Here is a 23715-nt window from a genome sequence, read left to right as displayed (position 1 = left end):
ATACCACTTTTTATCTGTCCCTTCAAGTTTTCGTAGAAAATGCATTTTTTATAATTTAGACCTCATTTATCAATATACCCATGGAATATTGACATTTTAGAGTGTTTTTAAAGCAACAAATGTACAAAATGTACAGGCTGGTAATGGTACAGGCTAAATATTATTACTAGTCCATTTGCATGCAAAAAGAAAACTATTTAAATCTTTATAAAAGAGTATACCGTTAATTAAATATACCACCCTTATTTCCGCCGAAATACTAATTAATTACATACTTAATTATGTTCGTTAATAAGTTATTCTAAATAAATGTGGATTTGAATCAGAAATCAGTATAATAATAAGTTATGAAAATGAACGTCTCTGTTATAAATAAGCATTTGTCAAAAAATGAAATATCATTTTTAAGGTGGTCCTTTTTACCACACTGTCTAATACACATACAAAATTCAGTATTTTAGTATTTGGAGCAATTATTATTAATCAACGCAAACAGTCAATTAATGTAGTTTGAATACTGGAATCAGATTAATTGGTCCTCTTTAACAAATATTTAAACAGTTTTTTTAATTTTTTTAATGAAATAAACGAACTATATCGACAATATTAGTATCTGTACTTTTTAAAAATTTGGTACATCTTTAAAATAATCTAAAATGTCAGTATTCCATGGGTATATTGAAAAATGAGTTCTAAATTACAAGAAAATGCATTTTCTACGGAAACTTGAAGGGATAGGTAAAAAGTGGTATAATACTGGTGGTGGTAAATTATGCATCCGATTCTCATACATTATACAGGGTGTTCCATTTAAATTAAACAAGTTATTGCCGTTTAAAACTAGTAATTATTTAAAATAAATTTTTAGCCACTCTGTATAAGGTAGTATAATTTTTATTATTGCAACACAATAACTGATCAATAAATAAACTTCGTAAATATTTAGTATTAAAAACTTTGATACCCTTGGAGAAATGAAGCCTTAATATTTTTACTGTAATTTCACAAAATTGAAAATATTTCAAAAACGGTAAGGATTAAGTGTAATAAACCTTAATCAAATTTATCTTTATTTTAATCGTAGAAACTAAAAATGTAATAATATACAGGATGTTCCATTTAAAAAAATACAACTTTGATATTTTTTATTTATTTGGGACACAGAGTGTAATCTTGTAAAAATATTTTTAAATTGTAGCTCTAATAGTCCTTCAACGAACCCAAAACTTACAATTAAAGTAAAAATCTAATCGCTTAGCTACAATACTCCGTGTAGTATGTGGTGAACAACCCTGTATATTTGATTGATGAATATATATCAGGTGTTTTTTAAAAGTGGTCCATCTGAAAGCTTTTATTTTTGCACAAGAAAAAACGTGATTTGGTTTCTTAGTATATGACATAAATCAGGATTGTTTGACGTATTCAATTAGTTTCGGTCACTTATGTCAAGTTATAGGGGTGAGCCACTTTTGAAAAACACCCGGTATATATATAGTCTATTCGACGAAATAATATACGATATTAGTACCTATTTGCATTTTAATTCAAGGTTATACTCTGTAATATCCAATAATCCAGAGTTTTTGGTTTGAGTGGCGAAATTTTAGTTAAACTTTATTTCTACCTTATTAAAATACAACTTCTCTTGTTTTATATGAATATGCCTTAGCATTACTTACGTTTTTTTGTAGATTCCCCAGATGACAGTCATGGCATGTCGCCATGCCACAGCGCGAATCAGACCTTGGGCAGGCGCAGTTCTTACAAAACCAGCAGAGGTAAGTGATACGCCTACAATCGTACGTGTTGCATTCAGCTTTTCAGATGTTGCGATTGGGCATATTATAAATAGTAGGAAATATGGCACGCTACTTCTCTATTACTGTCCCTGTTACATATATTATTATTGGCCCTACATTTAAGTTTGCATTAACTATTAGACGTATTTTTTAAATTATTTTTTGTGTTGTGAATGGTATATTTAAAATACGAACGTACAAGTAGGTTAAAGTTGCGGGTTGTAGTGGGGCAGTAAAAAGGCCGACAGTGTTGCTGGTATCATTTATTTCCTTTAAGTTGTGTCAGCTGAAATGAGACAGGCCATGTTGCGAATATGCGTAAGTTTTGAAAGCTAAAAAATAAGCGATGTTGGTTGTTATATTGTTGTTTTGTTCTTTATATACAATAAATTTAAAAATTATTAGTTTTTAAATTTATTGTATTTAAATTTTTTTTTTCTTTATTATAATTATTACAATTTGTCATGGTTTATTTTTATATGATTTGTATATTTTTTCCCTTTATTTTTTTGTATAAAATTGTTAACAGCAAAATTTATTTAAGTGCATATGTTTAGTTTATTTGTTTATAATTTATAGTTATTTTTGAATATGGTTTATTTACATTTTTTCTGCAAAATTGAAAATGAAAAAATGAAGATTATACTGGATGTTTTGTCAATTCTAAAATTAGTTTATGTAAAGAATTCAACAACGAACAACTTTTTTATGAGGTATGGCGAAATTTTAGATACCGATAGAATATAATGGCGTGATTGATTTTATATCTTTATATACAGGGTGTTCCAGAAAGAAGTGCAAGTATTTTAACTGGTAGTATAGTTCAACCCCAGAAACACGTCTGTGAGGTTTTTTCGCGAAAAAAACTTTTTGATATTTCGAAATTTTTTGAAAAATTTTTTGGAATTTTTTTCAGTTTTTAGTTAAAAACATAATTTCTTGATAATATAGCAACATAGGTATTAGATTAAATTTACAAGAAAGAAAATCCAGGAAAGATCCAGTGGTTCTTAAAATTTTAGCAAAAAATCATTTTTTTGGAAATTTTAAAAGTAGAATAACTTCGTTATTTTGGACTTATTTGAAAAGCGATAAAGAGAAAATATGTTTCTTTTATCGAGATCTACCACCCCCTAAAATACTTGCACTTATTTCTGGGACACCCTGTATACAGGGTGACCCAGAAATAAATGCAAGTATTTTAACTGGTAGTATAGTTCAACCCCAGAAACATGCCTATGAGGTTTTTCTCGCGAAAAAAAAATTTCGAAAATTCGAAATTTTTTGAAAAATATTTCGGAAATTTTTTTAGTTTTTAGTCAAAAAACATAATTTCTTGATAATATGGCAACATAGGTAGTAGATTAAATTTACAAGAAAGAAAATCCAGAAAAGATCCAGTGGTTCTCAAAATTTTAGCAAAAAATATTTTTTTTGGAAATTTTCAAAGTAAAATAACTCCGTTATTATAGACTTATTTGAAAAACGATAAAGAGAAAATATGTTTCTTTTAGCGAGATCTACCACCCCTTAAAATACTTGCACTTATTTCTGGGACACCCTGTATATTAAATCAAATAATAACAAAAAAATCTTTATTTAATTCAAACAATTTAGGTGACACTATTTTGTTCGTTATTGCAGGACTTATTCGTACTTGTTCATATTTTTCATCTAAATATTTTTATATAAAATGAAATCAAATCGCAATAAGGAGTAAAATTTGTTAAAAAAGGTGGAAAAAGTGAATAATACTGAAGAAAGTTCTACAATGAAAAACATGTTTTAAACTTAGTGAAAAAATTGAAAAATCTGAAGTATATAAATCAACCGCTCTAGATCCGGTATCTAAAATGTCGGATAATTGAATTGTTTTTTTTAAATAAACAGTACATACATATTTCGATGGCATTAGATCAAATTTCACCAGCATATTATATGAACTAAAATATTTTTTTTGTATTCATTATCTGAAAGTGAAGTAAAAGAAATTTATAATAATAAAATAAAGAATAAATTACAATTGTTTACAAAAAGAATTGTGCTGAATAGGGAGAGAATCTTAACATTAACCTTAAGAACTTAAGAACAAGCTGTTCTTACTTCTCCAAATTGTATTAAGAATACCTACTCTAGTATCCGCTTGCGCTTATATTTTACATTTTTTTTAGTTACCATAACTTTACAAATATTTTTAGAATTTAGAAAACTATAAGAGAGATACTATTTTTTATTGATAACATTAATTTGTTTGTGAATTACTCATTTCCATACCAACGAATAGATGACTATGAACGTTTATAAACCGTTAAATTCAATATCCTAGTTTTGGGCATATGCAAATCAATTTGGCATTGCATTTAATAAACTAGTGGTTTCAGTAATACTTTATACAGTTGATACCAAATAAACTTTTAGTCACGTGATTACGCTTGACCGGCACATCGTTGTCCACTTTTACATATTTTCTTTTATTCAAAATATTTTAGAAGACAAAAATACATGAATTATAAATATATAAACAATTATTACTTATATCAAAAAAACTCTCTTTAACAGCACTTAAGGGACATAAAGGGCCATTACTACCGTTTTTCCGTTCAAAATATTCTAATAAAGTTGCGATGAGTTTTTTACGGCTATTAAGCTATATTGTACACTTCGCACTAAAAGAGGTTCTAAAAAGAACATTGTTCGACAGCAAGGTCTGCTAGTAAACTTTTTAAGCTAAAAACTCGTAATACAAAACTAAAGTGTCAAAACGAATGACAGTGTCAGGAAATAAATAAATGAATGTGGCAACTTGACATTTTTTACATCAGAGCTACCACCTGCCTCCCCAGCGCGAAATTGAAATTCCAGTTAGTCAGCCCGGCGTCGAATATGTCCATGGTTGGCAACAATGAATTTAAAAAGTGTGCCCTCGATTACGTAACTAAAAGCTTAATTGATATCAAATATACTTAAATGTTACATTACTATTTTTTGAATCATATAATATGCTGTTGTAGTTTTATCCATGTTGCTCTGTAATTCGAATTCTACATACTATACAAGTATACTCAGATGCATAAAAACGCCACGGAGAAATTTTTGGTCAAATTTTAAAGTATTATATTTTTGTTATTTTTAGCCCTATTTGCATGAATTTTTTAGTAAGCTGTATACAATTATATCAAATTTAATTCTTAAACTCAGCTTCGTATAAACTTTAATATTTGGCACATTATACAGGGTTAATCGAGGGGTTGTTTTTTACCCTAACTTTAAAATCGCCTGCAATAATTTCGTCTGTAAATTTTCCTAAAATTTAATTTTACGATCAGAACCATGACCCCTGAGCTTTTTTAACGTTTTTTGATTCGTGTCAATACATGTTTTGATTAACTTTTAAAAGCGAAATGAACTGATGGCGATCAATTTGCAATTTTTTCAGTTATGAATACCTTTTGATGTAATTTTTTAATACGACGAGATGGTTTAGGTGACTATTGTCGTAATGTCATTTTACACTGCATTAGAGACTATACTAAATTAAAAAAAAAACGTTAAATACGAACGATATAGTCCGGGTTTTAATAAACATTAATAACGATAACAGAACTAACGATATAAAAAAAAACATCTGTAATACTCAAGTATACAAACAGGAAAAAAATGTAAAAAATACGCTAATACTTTGTATTGCTCTCCTTGGCTGCTATAACTGCCTGTCATACGTCCTGCGTCCGTCCATACTGTCATTGAGGGTGCATATATCATATTACGTTACGTTTTTCCATTCTTTACGGACCAAGCGAAGTTCATTTAATGAAGCTGGTACTGCTTCGCGACCTCTAACCCTCCAGCCAACTTCTACAACCAAACTTCGAACATGATGGGCAGTTCATAGTAGTATATAGTTTACAATAATCATCAAAGCCGCCTTGTCACATTGAAAAATAACTTAAAAAATAAATTATCGCTATCTAAAATCTAAATAAATAAATCGCTACCAATGTTTATTGAAACCAGGACTGTATCGTTAGTCTTTAGGTTTGTTCTCGCAGCGTGTTCCCAACATGTTTGTGACTTCTTCCAAACCGGTGTTAATGCGCAGGTCTCAAATAATGCAGTTTCTGATCGATTTCAAACTGTCTGTGCGAACAGCTACTCTTCTTTTTTGATCTAATAATACCACTAATTTTAACTCCTACGTAATACCGAATAAAGAAGAAAACGAACAGGGAATTAAGCAAAGATATCTTGTAATGTTTTTGGTTTTGTTCTTTTTAATGTTTTAATGTTTTGTAATTTTGATTCGTGCGCCTGACCCGTTCCTACATCAGCTCTTCTAGGTCTGTGTCTGTATCCGAAAATTCGGACGCTTTAGATTCTGCGGAAGATTCAAAATCGCTCATTTCTTTTCTTTATTTTTTGAAGAAAAAAACAGTAAACAAAAACAACACACGTTTACGTTTTTTAAGCTTACCAATTAATGACGTCGGGTCGCAATACGCATGCGCCGGACACTTACTTGCAAAAGATCCGCGAACCGGTCTGACTGTCAGCTAACAATCTGAATTTTCTGTGCGAACAGCGTACTGTTGGTTGGAAACCAATCAAAAATTTCTGTGCGAACGCGTTTTACCCTATTGCGCATGATTATCTGTTGGAAATATGTTTCTTACAGCTGTGAGAACAAACCTTTTAACGTTTTTTTTTTAATTTAGCATAGTGTATCCATTGCAGCGTAATATGATGTTACGACAATAGTCAATAGTCACTAAAATCATCTCGTCATATTAAAAAAACACATCACAAAGTAATGATAATTGAAAAAATTTGCAAATTGCAAGTTCATTTCGCTCTTAAAAATTAGCAGCTACATATCAGGGCATGTATTGGCATGATCCAAAAAACAAAATGCTCAGGAGACATGGTTTTCACCGCAAAATTATATTTTAGGAAAATTTATACACGAAATTATTGCACAGGGTGTTTTAAAGTTAAGGTAAAAAACAACCTCTCGATTAACCCTGTATAATATGCCAAATACTAAAGTTTATAAAAAACTGAGTTTACGAATTAAAGTTAATACCTGCTGGCAACTGTTACTTTTGGGTCGGCATTTACATGTGTGGAAGTATATCGCATAGGGATCTTATTAAGTCAGAGTGAGAGAAATGCGACCGACCGACGTCGGTCCGCGACTCTTAGCGATAGCGTTCCACGTCTCTTAGCGATGTGCACAGTTTCTCGGTTTATTTCATACGTTTGGCAACGTGTTTACTGTCTTTATTTTATATTATCTCTCTTTGTTCAGTACATTATAAACGCATTGTACTCTTCTTACATACGGAAATCTCGACCCAAGACTAACCTTTGCCAGCCCTTAGTATAATTATATACAGGTTGCTAAAAAATTCATGAAAATAGGGCTAAAAATAACAATAATATAACACTTTAAATTTGGCTAAAAATTTTTCCGTTGCGTTTTTTTTGCTTTCTGAGGGTATTTTATATTAAATAGTCTAAGTTAAATTGCGATATCAATGGCACGAACACTGACACGATTTTTATAAACGCCACAGCCCATTTTCAGTTGACAAGTGCTGACAAGTAGTGTATAAGTATACGTAAACGATATTTTTGCAGACCCCTCACCCGCCCAGGTGCGCGGCAGATCTAAGATATCGACTTATCAAAACTTTAAGGGACGCAAGTCTAGCTCTCTGATGAATTTGTACGGTAAGACTACAGCTCACTCTTTCATTGGCCTGGTTCAAGGTATTCTCTCACAAGTGTATATTTTACTAAGTGTCTTGAGCTGTTGTTGGTCGTGGGGCATGCCTTTATATACTTTAATTGTGGATGGAATATATCGGAAGTTTGCTACGCGTCTAACTGTACAACCAATTCAAGATTTACAGGGTGGTCCGAACTGTATTCCGGAAACTTCGGCAGTATATTCTGCAGGTAAAAATAAGTAAAGAAGGTCGTATAAATGTTTGTCCTAAAATGCTTAAATACTTAGTTTCGGAGATACAGGGTGTTGAAGTTTCATTTTTATTTCGATTTGTTCCAAATAGTTTCTGAAGTAACGTCAATATATTTGGATGAAGATTGGTGTCTGGGAGTTATTTGACATGATAAATTTGATTTTGATGTGTTTTAACTGTGTAAAGAGTAATAACTTTTCATCCGAACCTGTATAAAACTACTGAGTGAAAAAAATATACATTTTTGTACAATTATAAATTTTTTTCAGACAAAAAATGATGATAAAACAGTTTCTGTTGAACTTTTGGTACAACACTATTTCAAATTTATGATTTGAGTCTAATAACTATTTAATCAACATGTTTAATGTATGTCAATGTTGATAGGTATTGATAATTTCGATTCCAAATATTTCGAGAACTATTATGGTCTAAGAGCTAGCAACGTTTTCGAGAAAGTATTTTAAGACGTCTGGCTCTTTGATATATCTTTTACTATACTCTCTGGAACTGCATGCGGCCCGTCTGACTGCCGATTCCCGTTGCGTTCACTACTGCGCATCCGAAGAAGATCCTATATTTTTAAAAAAATTAGTCCTATAAATTCTAGTATTGAATATAAATCGAACATGTCTCCATAGCGCAGTGCGTAGAGTTTCCGACCACGAACCGATGATTCAGAGTTCGAATCCGGGTCAAGGGCGCTATTCTGTACAATCGTCGGAATCGGTGAGTTACCGATAGCTATCGGTACGTATTTGCATATAGTAAATATGTGTTAATTGTTGTTGTCATAGTTACCGATCGGCCCTATGGCAGATATCGCAAATTTGTACCAACGACTCTCGGTATCTCTACCGTGGGGTTGACAAGGGCACGGTAGAGATACCGATTTTCGTCGGTACTAATTTGCGATATCTGCCATAGGACCGATCGGTAACTATGACAACAACAATTAACACATTTTTACTATATACAAATACGTATCGAGAGCTGTCGTAACTTACCGATACCGACGATTTTACAGAATAGCGCCCCAGGTCAGACTTTTTTATTTTATTTTCGTTTATATTCTGATAGTAAAGTATTAAATAATTCTGGTAATTAAATAAAAACAAATATTTAAGTTTTTTTATTATTATTATTTTTTTTTTCCTTAATAAAAAAGTTTTTGCCCCGACCCGGATTCGAACTCTGAATCATCGGTTCGTGGTCGGTTCGTTTTTACGCACTGCGCTATGGAGACATGTTCAATTTATATTCAATACTTAGAATTTAAAGGACTAATAAAAATATAGGATCTTCTTTCAATGCGCAGTAGGGAATGCAACGTTTACCGGCAGCCAGACGGGCATGCTGTTCTAGAGAGCATAGTAAAAGGTATATCAAAGAGCCAGACGTCTTAAAATACTTGTTTTTCCGACGTTGCTAGCTCTCGTACTATTACTCGTAGTGATTTTTACCAAGAGACCTTTCTAAGATAAAAAACGTCGTAAATGTATATTTTTTGACTTAGTAGTTTTATACAGGTACGGTTGAAAAGTTATTACTCTTCAAACCAGTTAAAAAATATGTAGGTGGCGCCCTCTACAAGTAGGAGTCATATTGACACCAAAATCAAATTTGTCATGTTAAAAAACCTACCAGACACCAATTTTCATCCAAATATTGACGTTACTTCATAAATTATTTGGAAAAAATCGAAATAAAAATGAAACTTCTAAACCCTGTATCTCCGAAACGAAGTATTGTAGGACATAAGTTTATATGAACTTTTTTACTTATTTTGAGTGCAAAATTTGCTACCGAAGTTTCTGGAAAACAGTTCGGACCATCCTGTATAACGAGTACAATTTATAAAGCATAATGTTCTACATTTAAGGTTTAACAAAGAAGCTTACAAGTTTTTTCAAACCTACTTTCGCCTCTTTTTATTCGAGCACATGAAATTTTATATATAATTAATTACCCACAAATAATTTTTTGACGAATATACAGAGTGACCCATTCAAAAAATGTAAATATTAACCAATATTTGAAAAATGGAAAATGAAAATTCTATAAGAATATAGGAATAACTAGTCTATGACACCTTAATATGCGTTTTATCATGAAAATGTATTACGAGCACGTAACCTAACCTATATTTCTTAATATTCTTATTCGATAATTAAATTAAAAATCTTTTAAATCTCATCTCGTTTTTATTAGGCTCACATTATTCTGAAAAACGAGTATAAATATCATCAAAAAAATAATTTAATTATTTGGCTTTTGACAGCTCGATAAATACCCGAATTTCTTAAAGTTATTGCCTACCAAACGAGCAAAATCAGAATAACCAACTATTTCAATCATTGTTGATATATCCCTATATTTATTAGTTGGTACGCGAGATAACCCTCTTTTATAACGTAAATGGGACACTCTGTACATAGTACAATAATCGAAGAGGTAATCGAGAGTATAGACCAAATAATTATATTTTTCAATGAATTTTTAGTGTATAGAATGTTCAGCCATCGTTCAATGTCACGTCATATATTGTCGAACTCTCTCGATCACTTGCCAACCAGATCAAAGAGATTGGTAACGTCATTACGGCATTTCGTAAATTGATGCATATTCTTTTTAGTAATTACTGTCAAAATTAAAATTTGATTGTTGCTGTAAAACAAAATTCAATTTTTTTACTGCAAAAATGTCTCAAAGATTTAACCAAAATGAACAAGAGCTCATTGTTAAGCTTATAAATTATTTTTCTCGAGAAAGAGACCCTGGTAGAACACTCTTGTCCGTGGACACCGTGTATGAAGTAAGTGCAATGCAAAGGTGTAATATTCCTACGTAAAATACAAATTGATAGCGTTTTTAGGGTTCCGTACCCGAAGGGTAAAAACGGGAACCCTATTACTAAGACTTCCCTGTCCGTCCGTCCGTCCGTCTGTCACAAAGGTCTATCTTATGAACCGTTATAGCTAGACAGTTGAAATTTACACAGATAATGTATTATATCTATGTTGCCGCTATAAGAACAAATACTAAAAACAGAATTAAATAAATGTTTATAAATAAAAAAGTACTTTCACTAAACATTATCTTTTAAGTAAGAATTTCCCATAGAATCTTTCAAGTCCTCGGTGGCCGCGTGGTTAAAGCGTTAGGACTTTACGCTGCTATGAGGATGGAGCCGTAGTAAGGCAGGTTCGAATCCTAGTCAAGGCGACTTTTTTTTAATCTTTTTTTTAATTTTTACATATTTATTTTTACTTTTTACATATTTATTATTGATTAATACAATTTGTAGTAATGTGTCTCTTCATTTTTTTAAGTTACTTATACCCGCATTCAAAATTTCAGCTAAATCGGAAAAAAAGTTTCTAATAATATAGTGTCTAATGTTGTATAGATAATGAATGGTACGGAACCCTTCGTGCGCGAGTCCGACTCGCACTTTTTTATTAAATAATATAGCGAGTTTCTGGGCCCGAATTCTGTAACTTTGACATAAAAACATTACGCTTTCAAAGCGGTGAGCGCAAGTATTCGATCAGCGAAACGCAAGGCAGTCGATTTTGGTATTCTCGTTACCATGCGAATCGTGTTCTAGATACGCGTTGAGCACATATTGGTAACATCACAATTTCTAATGTAACTAATAGTCAAAAGTTGATAACTGACGGATGTAACAATGAAAAATGTCAATGTTACGTGAATTTTATAACCTATTGTTGAGTTATGTCAAGCTATTTTTCTATGGATATGTTATTATTCTTATTATACGAGGGAAGTGTTGAAGACTCTTCCCAGCATTTTCGATGTTTTGAACGATATTTATATCTGCCAAGTCGTAAATTATCAATTACTTATTGAGGAATTTATAGAAATAATAATTTTCACTAAAGAGCAAGATAACGCACAAAATCACAAGTTTTTCAATTATCACTGACAGTTCGACAAGCAAAACGATCCTTTAAGGCAACCGTTTTCAAAGCGCTCAGCGCAATCAGTAAAGACGCTAAGCGCGTCAGACGAGAATACCGAAATCGTTAATTAAGTGCGCGCTCTGCGAAAGTTAACGTCATATACGCTGAGAGTCTAAAAGCGCTTAGCGTTTTCAAAGTTACAGAATACGGGCCCTGATGCTTCAGAAATAGGAATTTCAATAGTCCAAAGAATTGGAATTAAAAGGATTTCGTAACTGATGAAGAGTTTAAGAAAAATTAATAAATACCGGAAAAAAAACGGAACTCCTTCAATCAGTAATACAGGAACGCACTTGAAATTTTCTAAACAATATGAACTGATCACAGACACACCCTAAAACTCATATTTGACAAATAATGATGACGTAACGATGAACGATGGCTGAACAGTTTACATACTTACAGTTTTTATACATGGCCAAATTTTTAAATTGTACTTATTTTTTATACTTTTCTGTACAAATGCAGCAAAAAAATAATTGGGTGTACAGTTAGAAACAACATATAACATTATGATCTAACATAATATTACATATACCGCACAAAAAAATCCTTTTTTCATGCCTCTTACACTCTTGAGTCGTAGCAAACTTTTCACATATTTTACCCTTTTTATCAATTTTTGGTCGGACTACGTTATTTTTAGGTTTACTTATTTGGTGATGGATTTTTATTTTACATAATTGCTAGATACCATTTATAAATACATTTTACCCTGCTTGAAAAGGAGTTATGTTAATTTTTTTTATTTATGTCGTGACCAAATTGTTTATTTTTGTTTATTAGGTTTCGTGATGTTTTTATTATTATATAATAAGAGTTCTTTCAGGATTTTACTACATTTATATATCTTTTGTACATTCAGTAGATTAGGTATATATGGCACGATTTATATATCTATTTTATGTTGCCAATTTTATTATTTTATTAGTGTCTTTTTATTTTTTTTTTAATTTATAAATTATTCTAGTGTCAATACAGCTAGTAGACTTTATACATTTTTGTATAATTAAAAGTTGGTTCTTATACATAAGTTTATAGAAATACTAATAATAACCATAACATTTCTTCGAATTAGATTTAACAAAAAACTTTTTTCATATTTCCATATTTAATATTCAACAACTAATCATTATCTTGGTACTTGGTAATTAATATTTTTCTCATTAACTTTTTACATTCTGATTTACAGGTTTTAAATAAATCAGAATTATGTCATATTTTTGAAAATTTAACATACCGAGTGTTTTTCAAAAGTGTATTAGTATATAACAAATTAGGATTGATTGGTGTATTCAGTTGTTTTCGGCCTCTTCCTGATTCACCGAAAATGACTACAACTTTTGATTTTTAAATGACACCCTCGACATTCTTTTGTTTTATTTGATATAAAATTACATTCTGAATAGAATGACAAATCATATGTCAACTTTTGACATTTTCAATTTAAAAGATAAACAGCATTATAAATTTCAATTTGACTCGAAACACCAAGTGTGTGGTACCAAATTATTCGTAAAAATATGCTTTTTCCAAATATGCTGATGAGTCACCAAAAAAATGAGTTATGATTAAAAATACGATTTTTTAATCATAACTCAATCAAAGGGCATTTAACCGGTCAGAAAAAAATTAATATTAAATCGTCAAATCTATTTTTCCAAAGCTCCTTGATTGAAGTTAATGGTTTGGTTTGAAATTTTAAATAAGTATAAATGTAAAAAAATAGTGAGGGTACCATTTAAAAACCTAAAGTTTTAGTAATTTCCGGTGAAACATGAAGTGACCGAAACTAATTGAATACGTCAATCAACCCCAATTTATGTCATATTACTAACATACCAACTTTCCACTTTTAAAATACATCCGGTATGTAAGGAACAATATTTGTATTTATCAACAAACCAGCTGTTATGTCAAAATGTGTTCTTTATTATTAGGTACACTGAATTAATCCTGCATAATATTTTTACGATTACTCAGTAATATCTTTCTATTTGGTTGTCAACATCACGAAGTGGCGTAACTCATTTTTTATATTTTTCGGGCGAACGGAGCGGTTTAAACCTTCTTAACTATTTTTGTCTTGATACCAATCAAAATATATTGTAATCACTGTGTCTCTTTGATAAAAAAAGAAACAGCCGCTTCAATATATTTTGGTTAGTTTTGAAACAAAGGTCGTAAAAAAACTTTAAACCGCTCTCCTGAATATTATCAAAAAATGAGATACGCCACTTCGTGATATTGACGACGATTTGTTGTCGACTTTTTGAACATACTTTTTTAAACAGGTATCATTAAATTAAATAATCAGTTACCACTTGTTTCTATAGGCTTGGTGCATTCTCCGCCGGAGAGTATCCACCATCGGAGAATATCGTAAACAGCTAATATATACAAATACATGGGTTTAAATAGCGAGTATACGAAAAATTTATTATATAGTTATTCTAAAAGTGTTAGGAAGTATAATTAGTGAAAATTCTAAAAATAAAAATAAAAAAGTAATTTTTTTGATATCTTGAGAAGGTCTAACTTGTATTATAATTTATTTTTCGAAACACCCTGTATACATTTTTAAAAAATCTTAAAATATGTAAAAAAACAAAATAAGATATACGTATTTAAGCGTTTTTTCGGAAACTTGACCGTTTTTTAAATAAAAAATATTGTAATATTTGAGGGGTGGTTTCACCCTCTTGGAACTGGAATTTCGAAAAATCCCTTCTTATCGAACCTCTACACCCTAGAACCAACCTGTATGCCAAAATTGAGCTTCTTACGTTGAGTGGGTTGAGCAGGATCGTGATTAATCAGTATGTCAGTCACTTAAGGATTTTATATATTAGTATAGATTATTCCAGTTAAAAAAAAATTAGATGAGTCAACTACGGCAGCGAGCATAGTTTTAATCACCGGTTTTGCTAGTGGGGCATAATTGGGGCTATTTCGGCTATAACGAATTTTTTTAAAGGTACGTCATTATAATTTTAGAAGATGTCCCCATAAAACATTTAATCACTAGTTGATTAAAAAAGGTATACTATAATTATATTTTATCATCTCATATTATATATGTCTGTTTAATTTTTTGATTATGTAACGAGCACTTTGTTTACTCACTTGTTTCGTCGAACTGCTTGAATCCATTTTTGCTTTTGTTCAAATCGGTGTGAGAAACTATGAAGCTATAAAATGTTGTTTCGGGAAGAGTTGAATATCCGCGAAAGTTGAGTTATTGATTGTTGTTGCACCCAACAACGCCTTCCTTACGCTCTCCTTTACGCGTTACCATTTTTTCGGCAATTTTATTAACATTTGAAATTGTCACAACTCAACACGACGCCTAGTTCGAATTCTTTTTCACTTATTTTTTACTACCCGAAACAGCGTTACATCACACAAACTTCATATTTGAGTGTTTTATAGTGTCAATAACTGCACTAGCAAAAAACTAAAATACTTAAATATATGACAAAACCATGATTTCAATATTATTTTTATGCGATCAATATGTCGGCGGCTACTAATTTCAGATTTTTGCCGTTGAAGCTCTGCGGTCGGAATTGAAATCAACTGAAATGCACCAAGCCTATAGGAGTTCAAAAATAGAGATTTTTATTAAACAACATATAAGTTTTACAGTTAGTTCTTTTTATTTATTTTCATCTCTTATTATTTCTCAACTACGCAAACCCCTTACCGCTTCAATACAAACCTGATCACCGTTTTCTCTGTGAATGCAGGCTCGAGCACAGACCAAGACAGCTTAGCTTACCGTTTCGGCGACACCGATTCGGGCTTGGGTCGGGCCACGCCCCCACGGCGAGCGCCATCTCCCGGCATGGGCTTGCGGCACTTACCTTCACCGTCCGGTCCGGGCAGTCTTCCCGGCCTTATGTCGAGGGGGCGCAGGGTGTTCGATGACGGGTCCAGTGACATTAGCTCGACGCCGAGCAGCATGATGGATTATACAGGTACGGTATTTGGGGGAATATTAGCAGTTAGTTTAGTTATTTCTTGTTTTAAAAAGTTTGGCGCTTCTTTCAAAGGTTGAACGTTTGCTACAGCAGCGTCATCAGAATTGTTCCCTCTTTGATGACCACTTTTCAATAGATGAAGACAATTCTCCTTACCTCTACCGTCCATAGTTATGTATTATTATATACTAGCCTTTTCGAAGTATTACTTACGGTAATCGCAAACATTTTCCGATGCACGTCATCAGTCATATCGACATTGTGACTAAAGTCTATAAAGCTGCCTAAATGAAATTTTGGCAAAAATGTTTAAATTTGTTGTATAATTTAAGATACCAAGCAGCTCGTCATTTGACTTTTCAGAGCAAATGATTGTAACAGATATTTTATTTAGGTTAAAGCTGCAAAAATTAGTTTAAACCGAATTTTATTATCGCTATGTTGGTCACATTGCGCCGTTTTCGGCAAGGTTGTCGTTTGTTATTTGGCAATTATATTTCGTATACTCGTCCAAATAGATATTATACATGTAGTTACACTATTCTTACTTTATCGAGCACATTTTTACAAAGAGTGAATCATAATTTTTTTTCTCTTATCATCCTTGCCGCTGCACGCCCGACCTGGTTGAATCATTACATTATTGTGCTTTATCGAGTACGTACAGTTCGGCAGCTAAAATGCCAAAAAAGACGTAGATTTAAAGTGAAAGTGATAGTGATGAGCTAACTGCAGAAAGGGCACGGTTAAGGCGAAAATTAGAACGCCTAGAAACGAAAAGAAAATCAAAGGGAAAACAAATAAGGCGTCGAATTATCGAATCAGACAGTGATGATTCAAGTGGAAGTAAGTAAAACCATGGATGGGGTTACACATTGCTGTTAGTTAATAAGTAACCTATTGTCGAGTTATTTATTAAAAAGACTTAATTAAAACATGTGTCATATAAAAACTTATAATACAATAACGCATACCTACCTAAACATCCGACTGCCGAGATGTGGGGTAAAATCCTTTCCTTCTTGTCTTTTTATTTAAATTACCTTTAAGCAGCCGACTGCCGAGTTGCCTATACGTTATTTTTTTAAATAAATAAATAAATTGTTATAAAAAGTAAATAACAAGAAAAATTACAAAAACCTACAATACAATAACGTATACCTACCTAAACATCCGACTGCCGAGATGTGGGGTAAAATCCTTTCCTTCTTGTCTTTTTATTTAAATTACGTTTAAGCAGCCGACTGCCGAGTTGCCTATACGTTATTTTTTAAATAAATAATATAAATCTCAAACACCAAAAAGAAACTGAACTAATCTATTTTACTTTTTCTTGACAATAATATAAATTGTAAATACGGAGATATGCTCAATGACAAAAAACGTCGTAAAAAACTGCCTAGAGAATCCGTTGTTGTTCTCTGATATGGGACGATTTCATAACAGTTGGGTCGCTTCAGATAATAAATAAATTGTTATAAAAAGTAAATAACAAGAAAAAATTGTTTAATGTTATTCTTTGGATCGAAGGCAAGAACTGCATGAAGTGCAGGTTCACAGGGAAAACGAAATCCCAGATAACCTATGTGAAGAAACCCTGTCAGTAGTGCCAAAAAATATTAGATTTTTACAAGGTCCGGAGATAAATCCAGAGATATCAGAGTCCATAACTGATGCTCAGAAAAATCACGATAAATACATGTCTATTGTACAGAATCAACTGGGAAATGGCTTATCCGCCTTGGCCAAAGGCTTAAATGCACTATTAGTGGACAAAGCGAACGCGGACGTTGGCTCCAAAGTTATGCCCTGCCTTATCGATGCAGGCAAAGTGATTACTGATGCTTTTCATATGATAACGAAAAGCAGGAAATTTCATATTGAAGCTAATCTAAACCCCACGGTTAAAAAAATTGTTCGTGATAGCAAACCCGACAAATTTTTGTGTGGAGAAAATTTTTCGGAAAAATTTAAAGAAGCAAAGAACCACCAACGCACTGGAAAAGAGTTAAAGTTTGCTAAGGCAAATTTTGTAGTAAATAGGCAGTCGTCTTCCACCACCTACGCAAGAAGCTCAGGTCAAAGTGTAAGGAGGTCCTTTAGGAACCAGCCGACTTTAAACTACCGAGGAGCCTACCACAAGAACAAGGTGAAACGGACACCACCACCTCGGACCCAACGAAGGTACCCTGTGAAAGCACCTTATTACCAGAAAGGGGGATATCAAAAATAATGGAGGTGAGTGCATATGGTGGACGGTTAAGATATTTTACCGAGGTATGGAAAAATATAACAAACAGTATAAGTATTTTGTCTTGGTTAGAGGGCTATAAAATACCGTTTAGGGAAAAACCGATTCAGGGTCATAGACCTATAGTAAGTTTACTTAGTGCATCAGAAGAGCGAAAGGTGGCCGTGATTATACTTAAGTTCGAAAAACAGGGCATAATAAGTCAATGTTGTCATAGCAAAAATGAATACATATCCTCCTTCTTTTTAGTTCCAAAATCTGATGGATCCTCTCGATTTATTTTAAATTTAAAAAATTTAAATAAGTTTTTGGCTCCAGTGCCACATTTTAAGCTAGAAAACTATAAATCAGTAAGAGACCTAATTTATAAAAATTGTTTTATGTCAACCATAGACCTTAAAGATGCTTATTATATGATACCAATTAGTCCTAATTTTAAAAAGTTTTTAAGATTTGAATTCAACGGTCTACTGTTTCAATACAATGTAATGCCCATGGGGTTATCCTCCGCACCATATGTATTTACAAAAATGTTAAAACCGGTACTAAATAAACTTAGATCGTTAGGGATTTTTTGTGTTATGTATTTAGATGATATTTTTGTTATTGGTAGGACCCAGCAAGAGACGCAAGACCATGTTAAAAAAATTATTTATTTGTTAGAACATTTGGGCTTTATTATAAATTACAAAAAATGTAAATTAATTCCAGCAAATACATGTAAATATTTAGGTTTTATTTATAACAGCGAAAAGCTTACTGTAGAGTTACCCATGGAAAAGAAAACTAAGATAATATCGTTAGTTACTAAATTACATAATAAAGAAAAAGTATCCATTAAAGAACTTTCAAAGGTATTTGGCACATTAATTGCTGCATGTCCGGCCGTTTCTTAATAACAATCAAATCTTAATAACAAATCAAATTAAAATCGAACTAAAATGGTGGGAAAATAGTATTTTAAATTCTGTTAAAAATATAAACATGGAAAATTTTGATTTAGAAATATTTACTGATGCCTCCAATACTGGCTGGGGGGTAGTATGTGGTAATAACAAAACTCATGGATTTTGGGTGAGATTGAAGGAAGTCATCATATAAACTACTTAGAACTTTTGGCGATATTTTATGCGCTTAGGTGTTTTGTCTTAAATAAAAGTCACATAAATATAGTGTTTCGTGTCGATAATAAAACAGCCATAGCATATATCAACAAAATGGGAGGCATTCGATTTCAAAAATTAAATAATCTAAGTAAAGAAATTTGGTCTTGGTGTGAAGAAAGAAATATATTTATTTACGCAACTTATATCGCTTCCAAGGATAACACAGTAGCAGATATGGAATCACGGTCAGTGGCAATCGACACTGAATATTGTTTAAATATGCAATATTTTCAAAAAATAGTTTTTGACTTTGGAAATCCAACAATAGATTTGTTTGCAAGTAATATAAACAGCAAATGTACAAAATTCATTTCATGGCGTAAAGATCCGGGAGCTATAGCATCTGATGCATTTAGCATAAACTGGGGAAATTATAATAATTTTTATGCCTTCCCTCCGTTTTCTCTTGTTGGTAGGGTACTCAATAAAATAATAAGAGATCAAGCAAAAGGTATCTTAATTGTGCCTTTTTGGCAGACTCAATACTGGTATCCATTATTTTTAAGACTTTGCGTCAAAAAACCATTAACTCTACCGCCGAATGAATTTTTATTATTATCTCCTTTCAGGACCCCCCATCCGCTTTGGAGACAATTATCCCTAGTAGTAGGGAAATTATCAGGGGATCATTTCTAAAACGAGGCATTCCTGACGCGGCGATACCAATATTGATTGATTCAATAAGTAAAGCGACTTTTAAACAATATGCAGGAACATATAAAAAATGGTGGTTATTTTGCCAGCGTAATAAGGTAGACATTTACCAGGCAAATGTTGGAAATATTATTGCTTTTCTTAATGACCTTTTTTTAAACAAAGCATCATATACGACTTTAAATACTCATCGGTCAGCATTATCATTAATTCTAAATTACAGTAACGGGGATGAAATTTTGATTAAGAGATTCCTTAAGGGTGTGTACAGGGCTAAGCAATGCTTTCCAAAATACAAGACAACATGGGACCCCCAGCCAGTCTTGGAATATCTAAAGAAATTATACCCGTTAAATACACTTTCTTTGGAAATGCTTACAAAAAAACTCGCATCGTTATTATTATTGGCAACGGGACAGAGACTCCAAACTATTTCTAAGATTAAAATTCAAAATATTCATGGTATAGAATCCTCAAAAATTAAAATTTTTATCACAGAAATACTTAAAACATCAAGTTATAATCGTCAGCAGCCAGTTTTAGAGTTCAATTATTTTACAGAATGTCCGGAGTTATGTGTAGCGAATACATTAAAGGCATATTTGTTAAGAACAAGTTCATTAAGAAAAGATACTGACGAGTATCTTATGCTTACATTTAAAAAGCCCCATCATATAGCTAGTTCCCAAACTATTGGCCGTTGGATAAAAAATATATTAAAAATTAGTGGAATTGATACAAACAAGTATCATTCTCACAATACGAGACATGCTACAACCTCAGCGGCTTTTAGGAAGGGAATTGGTATAGATCAAATCAAAGATACTATAGGATGGTCTCAAAGCTCGCAAGTGTTCCAGAAATTTTACAATCGGCCTTTAGAAGGCAATAAATTAAATTTTGTAGAATTAATTCAGGGAAATAATTAATAATTTTTAAGATATATGTATCTCAGATCTTTCATAATTATAGAAAATAAATGTTTATGTAATATTTTGTTTACCTGCTAAGGTATTATACTTAGGTTTAAGTGTTGATGATATTTTTTTTTGATTGTGTTTTTTGTTATAAACAGAAGGTAAATAAATTTAAGGTTTTGCTTACTGGGAAATATTAGAATTATGTTTAAATATATTATATTTTTAGAAATTTCTATACATAACTTGTTTAATTTAACTGCCAACAAAAAATAGAATTTTAGGGCCTTTAAACATCTACATGTATAATATCTATTTGGACGAGTATACGAAATATAATTTTAAGAACAAACGACTTACCTGTAGGAAGTTCGTTCTGAATTATATGAGTATACTCGTCCAAATAGATATGTCCCATACCCGGTTAATTGTTAAATCCCACCCGAAATTCTATTTTTCCACAAAATGTAATGATTCAACCAGGTCGGGCGTGCAGCGGCAAGGATGATAAGAGAAAAAAAATTATGATTCACTCTTTGTAAAAATGTGCTCGATAAAGTAAGAATAGTGTAACTACATGTATAATATCTATTTGGACGAGTATACTCATATAATTCAGAACGAACTTCCTACAGGTAAGTCGTTTGTTCTTAAAATTATCCTAATGTCAGTCATTATTTTGTAGAACATCGTGTTGTTGAATCTTTGTGAGTAATTCTGTTTTTTTTTTGCCTATTTTCATAGTCTTTTTTTTAAAAATTGTACTTTTAAGCACAAACAGTTATTTTAAGAACTAAATTTTCGAGTTTTTCTATTACATTTCTTAAAATTGTGAGTTGAAAATATGCCGAAGCATTTAAACAGTCGAAGCAAAGAGCTTGTAGCTTCCCTGATAAACTATTTTGAACGAGAACGTGAGAATAAAGGTCCTTTATTACCCTTGACTGCAGTCTGAGAAGTAAGTTTGATTGGTAAGCACATTATCACCTCTTTCAAAATTATTTCTACGTTAGTTTTTATTAAATTCTGTGACTATTTAGTTTGTGCATTAATAGCACCCTCTTACTTGTTATTACCACTTATCGCGTTGTAAGATGTACATCAATAAATTAATAAATAACCCATAATAACGCTTAGAATAATCTTCATAATAAGTAAAATATTAGTTATTAAATTAAAAATAAAACGTAAAAATCTTGAAAAAATTATATAATAAATATATTGTTTGACACTTTTAAATTAAGATTCATCTCATCAAATCCATCACAACCTGGAAGCGCTGTTGCCATCGTTTCTCACTCAAAGTTGATCACGTGCATCGGAAATTGTTTTGCGATTACCATAGTCATTATTATATACAGATTGTTAACTGGACAGTTACTTATTGGGGAACAGCATGGGCAACACTGCCTACATTCCAAATGAGTACTAACCTAAGCTGCCGACTCACTAAGCTAAGTCCCGTCGCGTCGTCTCTCGACGAGCGGGCCGAGGTTGCCATATTTCAACCATAAAGCTCTTGCCACGAGTAATAAACAAATTAACAACCTGTATATGGTAAGTCATGTTAGGTTCAGTATAGAATACAAAATATTGATATGTTGGAACTGTATGACGACGAAGGTGAGTTTCTTGTAGAAAAAGAACCTCAAAAGAACCTCATTCAGAACCTCGAAATTAGTAGAATAAATGTGGTTTCAATTAAACTTTATACTTGAGAATTCTTTTATGAATTAATGATGTCTAAAAATACAATTAAAATTAATTAAATATCCTAGCAACGGCTTGCGGTAGTCAGTATCCATAGAGAAAGCCTAATAATTAGCTTATAAAACAATAATCTTTTCATTTCTAACCACATTTTTTTTGACGGATTAACATCAAAGGTCAAAATATCTTTAAGTGGCAAAAGTTAGAAGCATAGATAAAAGAAAATAATCTACTATTAAGTTAGAAGTTTATTAGCTTTTTCTGCGAATTGAAAATTATTACCACTAATTTGGACGTTCTGAATTGTCGCTATTTACGTTATTTCGCATGACATCATAGTCAGGCTCGGTTGAAAACATAGCCAATATCCAATTTTTTGTTATTAAAATTGAGTTTTTTTGAAATTTTGGAGATTTATTAGGATTCTAGTAGGATTTTTGCTCCGATTTAGAAGGACGACTAGCGAAGAGTTAGCAACACTGCTTGGGAATCGTTTTGTACATGCCAACTTGCCATCTCTGTATACCGGGTGCGTCTCAAAAGTGGCTCACTCCCTATAACTTTTTTATTTTTTTCAGTTAAAAAAAACGTGATTTGGTATGTTAATATATGACATAAATTAGGATTGACTGACGTATTCAATTGTTTTCGGTCACTTCCTGTTCCACCGAAAATGACTACAACTTTTGATTTTTAAATAACACCCTCGGTATTTTTCTACTTTATTCGATAGAAAATGATACTCTGAATAGAATGACATATCATATGTCAACTTTTGACATTTTCGAATATGGTTTATTTGAAATTGTAACATGTGGTTCATAACGAAAATTTGAGTCGAAATACCAAGTGTGTGGTATCAAATTATTCGTAAAAAAGTGTTTTTTCCAAATATGCTAATGAGTCACCCTTGTTCCATTTGAAAAAATTAAGGTATAATTAAAAATACGATTTGGGCATCTTTTAACCGGCGGCCAGGACAAGACACGAAAAACATTAGACGATCAAATCTATTTTTCCAAGACTTCTTGATTAAAAATTAGTGTTTTTCACTCCAGATTGAAATTTAAATACAATTTTTTATTAAGTGAGTATGTCAAAAGTTGACATATGATATGGCATTCTATTCAGAATGTAATTTTCTATCAAATAAAGTTGTAGTCATTTCCGGTGAAACAGGAAGTGACCGAAAACAATTGAATACGTCAGTCAATCCTAATTTATGTCATATACTAACATACCAAACCTGGTTTGTTTATCTGAAA

The 23715-nt window shown here is 31.8% G+C and overlaps 2 protein-coding genes across 11 annotated transcripts in view; both read left to right on the top strand.

Annotated features, from left to right (window-relative positions):
* The window catches only part of LOC115877511 (patronin), a 210518-nt gene that overhangs the window by 182281 nt on the left and 4522 nt on the right, over positions 1–23715 (top strand). For 7 of the 9 annotated variants that reach the window (XM_030893719.1, XM_030893720.1, XM_030893715.1 and 4 more), the window contains 3 exons: positions 1695–1781; positions 7440–7532; positions 15519–15749. In XM_030893719.1, coding sequence (XP_030749579.1) covers positions 1695–1781; positions 7440–7532; positions 15519–15749 — 411 coding nt within the window. The remainder of the gene's footprint in view (positions 1–1694; positions 1782–7439; positions 7533–15518; positions 15750–23715) is intronic. The other 2 variants (XM_030893722.1, XM_030893718.1) reach the window with 1 other exon arrangement.
* Positions 16465–21365, top strand: LOC115877514. Of its 2 annotated transcripts, none has more exons than XM_030893724.1 (2): positions 16465–16598; positions 19739–21365. In XM_030893724.1, exons 1-2 carry the CDS (start codon positions 16584–16586, stop codon positions 20750–20752), a joined length of 1029 nt encoding a protein of 342 aa, XP_030749584.1. In that variant the 5' UTR covers positions 16465–16583; the 3' UTR covers positions 20753–21365. The 2 variants fall into 2 exon arrangements, with proteins under 2 accessions (XP_030749584.1, XP_030749585.1); XM_030893725.1 differs by lacking the exon at positions 16465–16598 and adding an exon at positions 17270–17990.

This window comes from Sitophilus oryzae, unplaced genomic scaffold (genome assembly GCF_002938485.1).
Source record: "Sitophilus oryzae breed Bouriz unplaced genomic scaffold, Soryzae_2.0 scaffold_1494_pilon_pilon, whole genome shotgun sequence".
Lineage (NCBI taxonomy): Eukaryota > Metazoa > Arthropoda > Insecta > Coleoptera > Curculionidae > Sitophilus > Sitophilus oryzae.
This window is presented reverse-complemented; position numbering and strand designations above follow the sequence as displayed.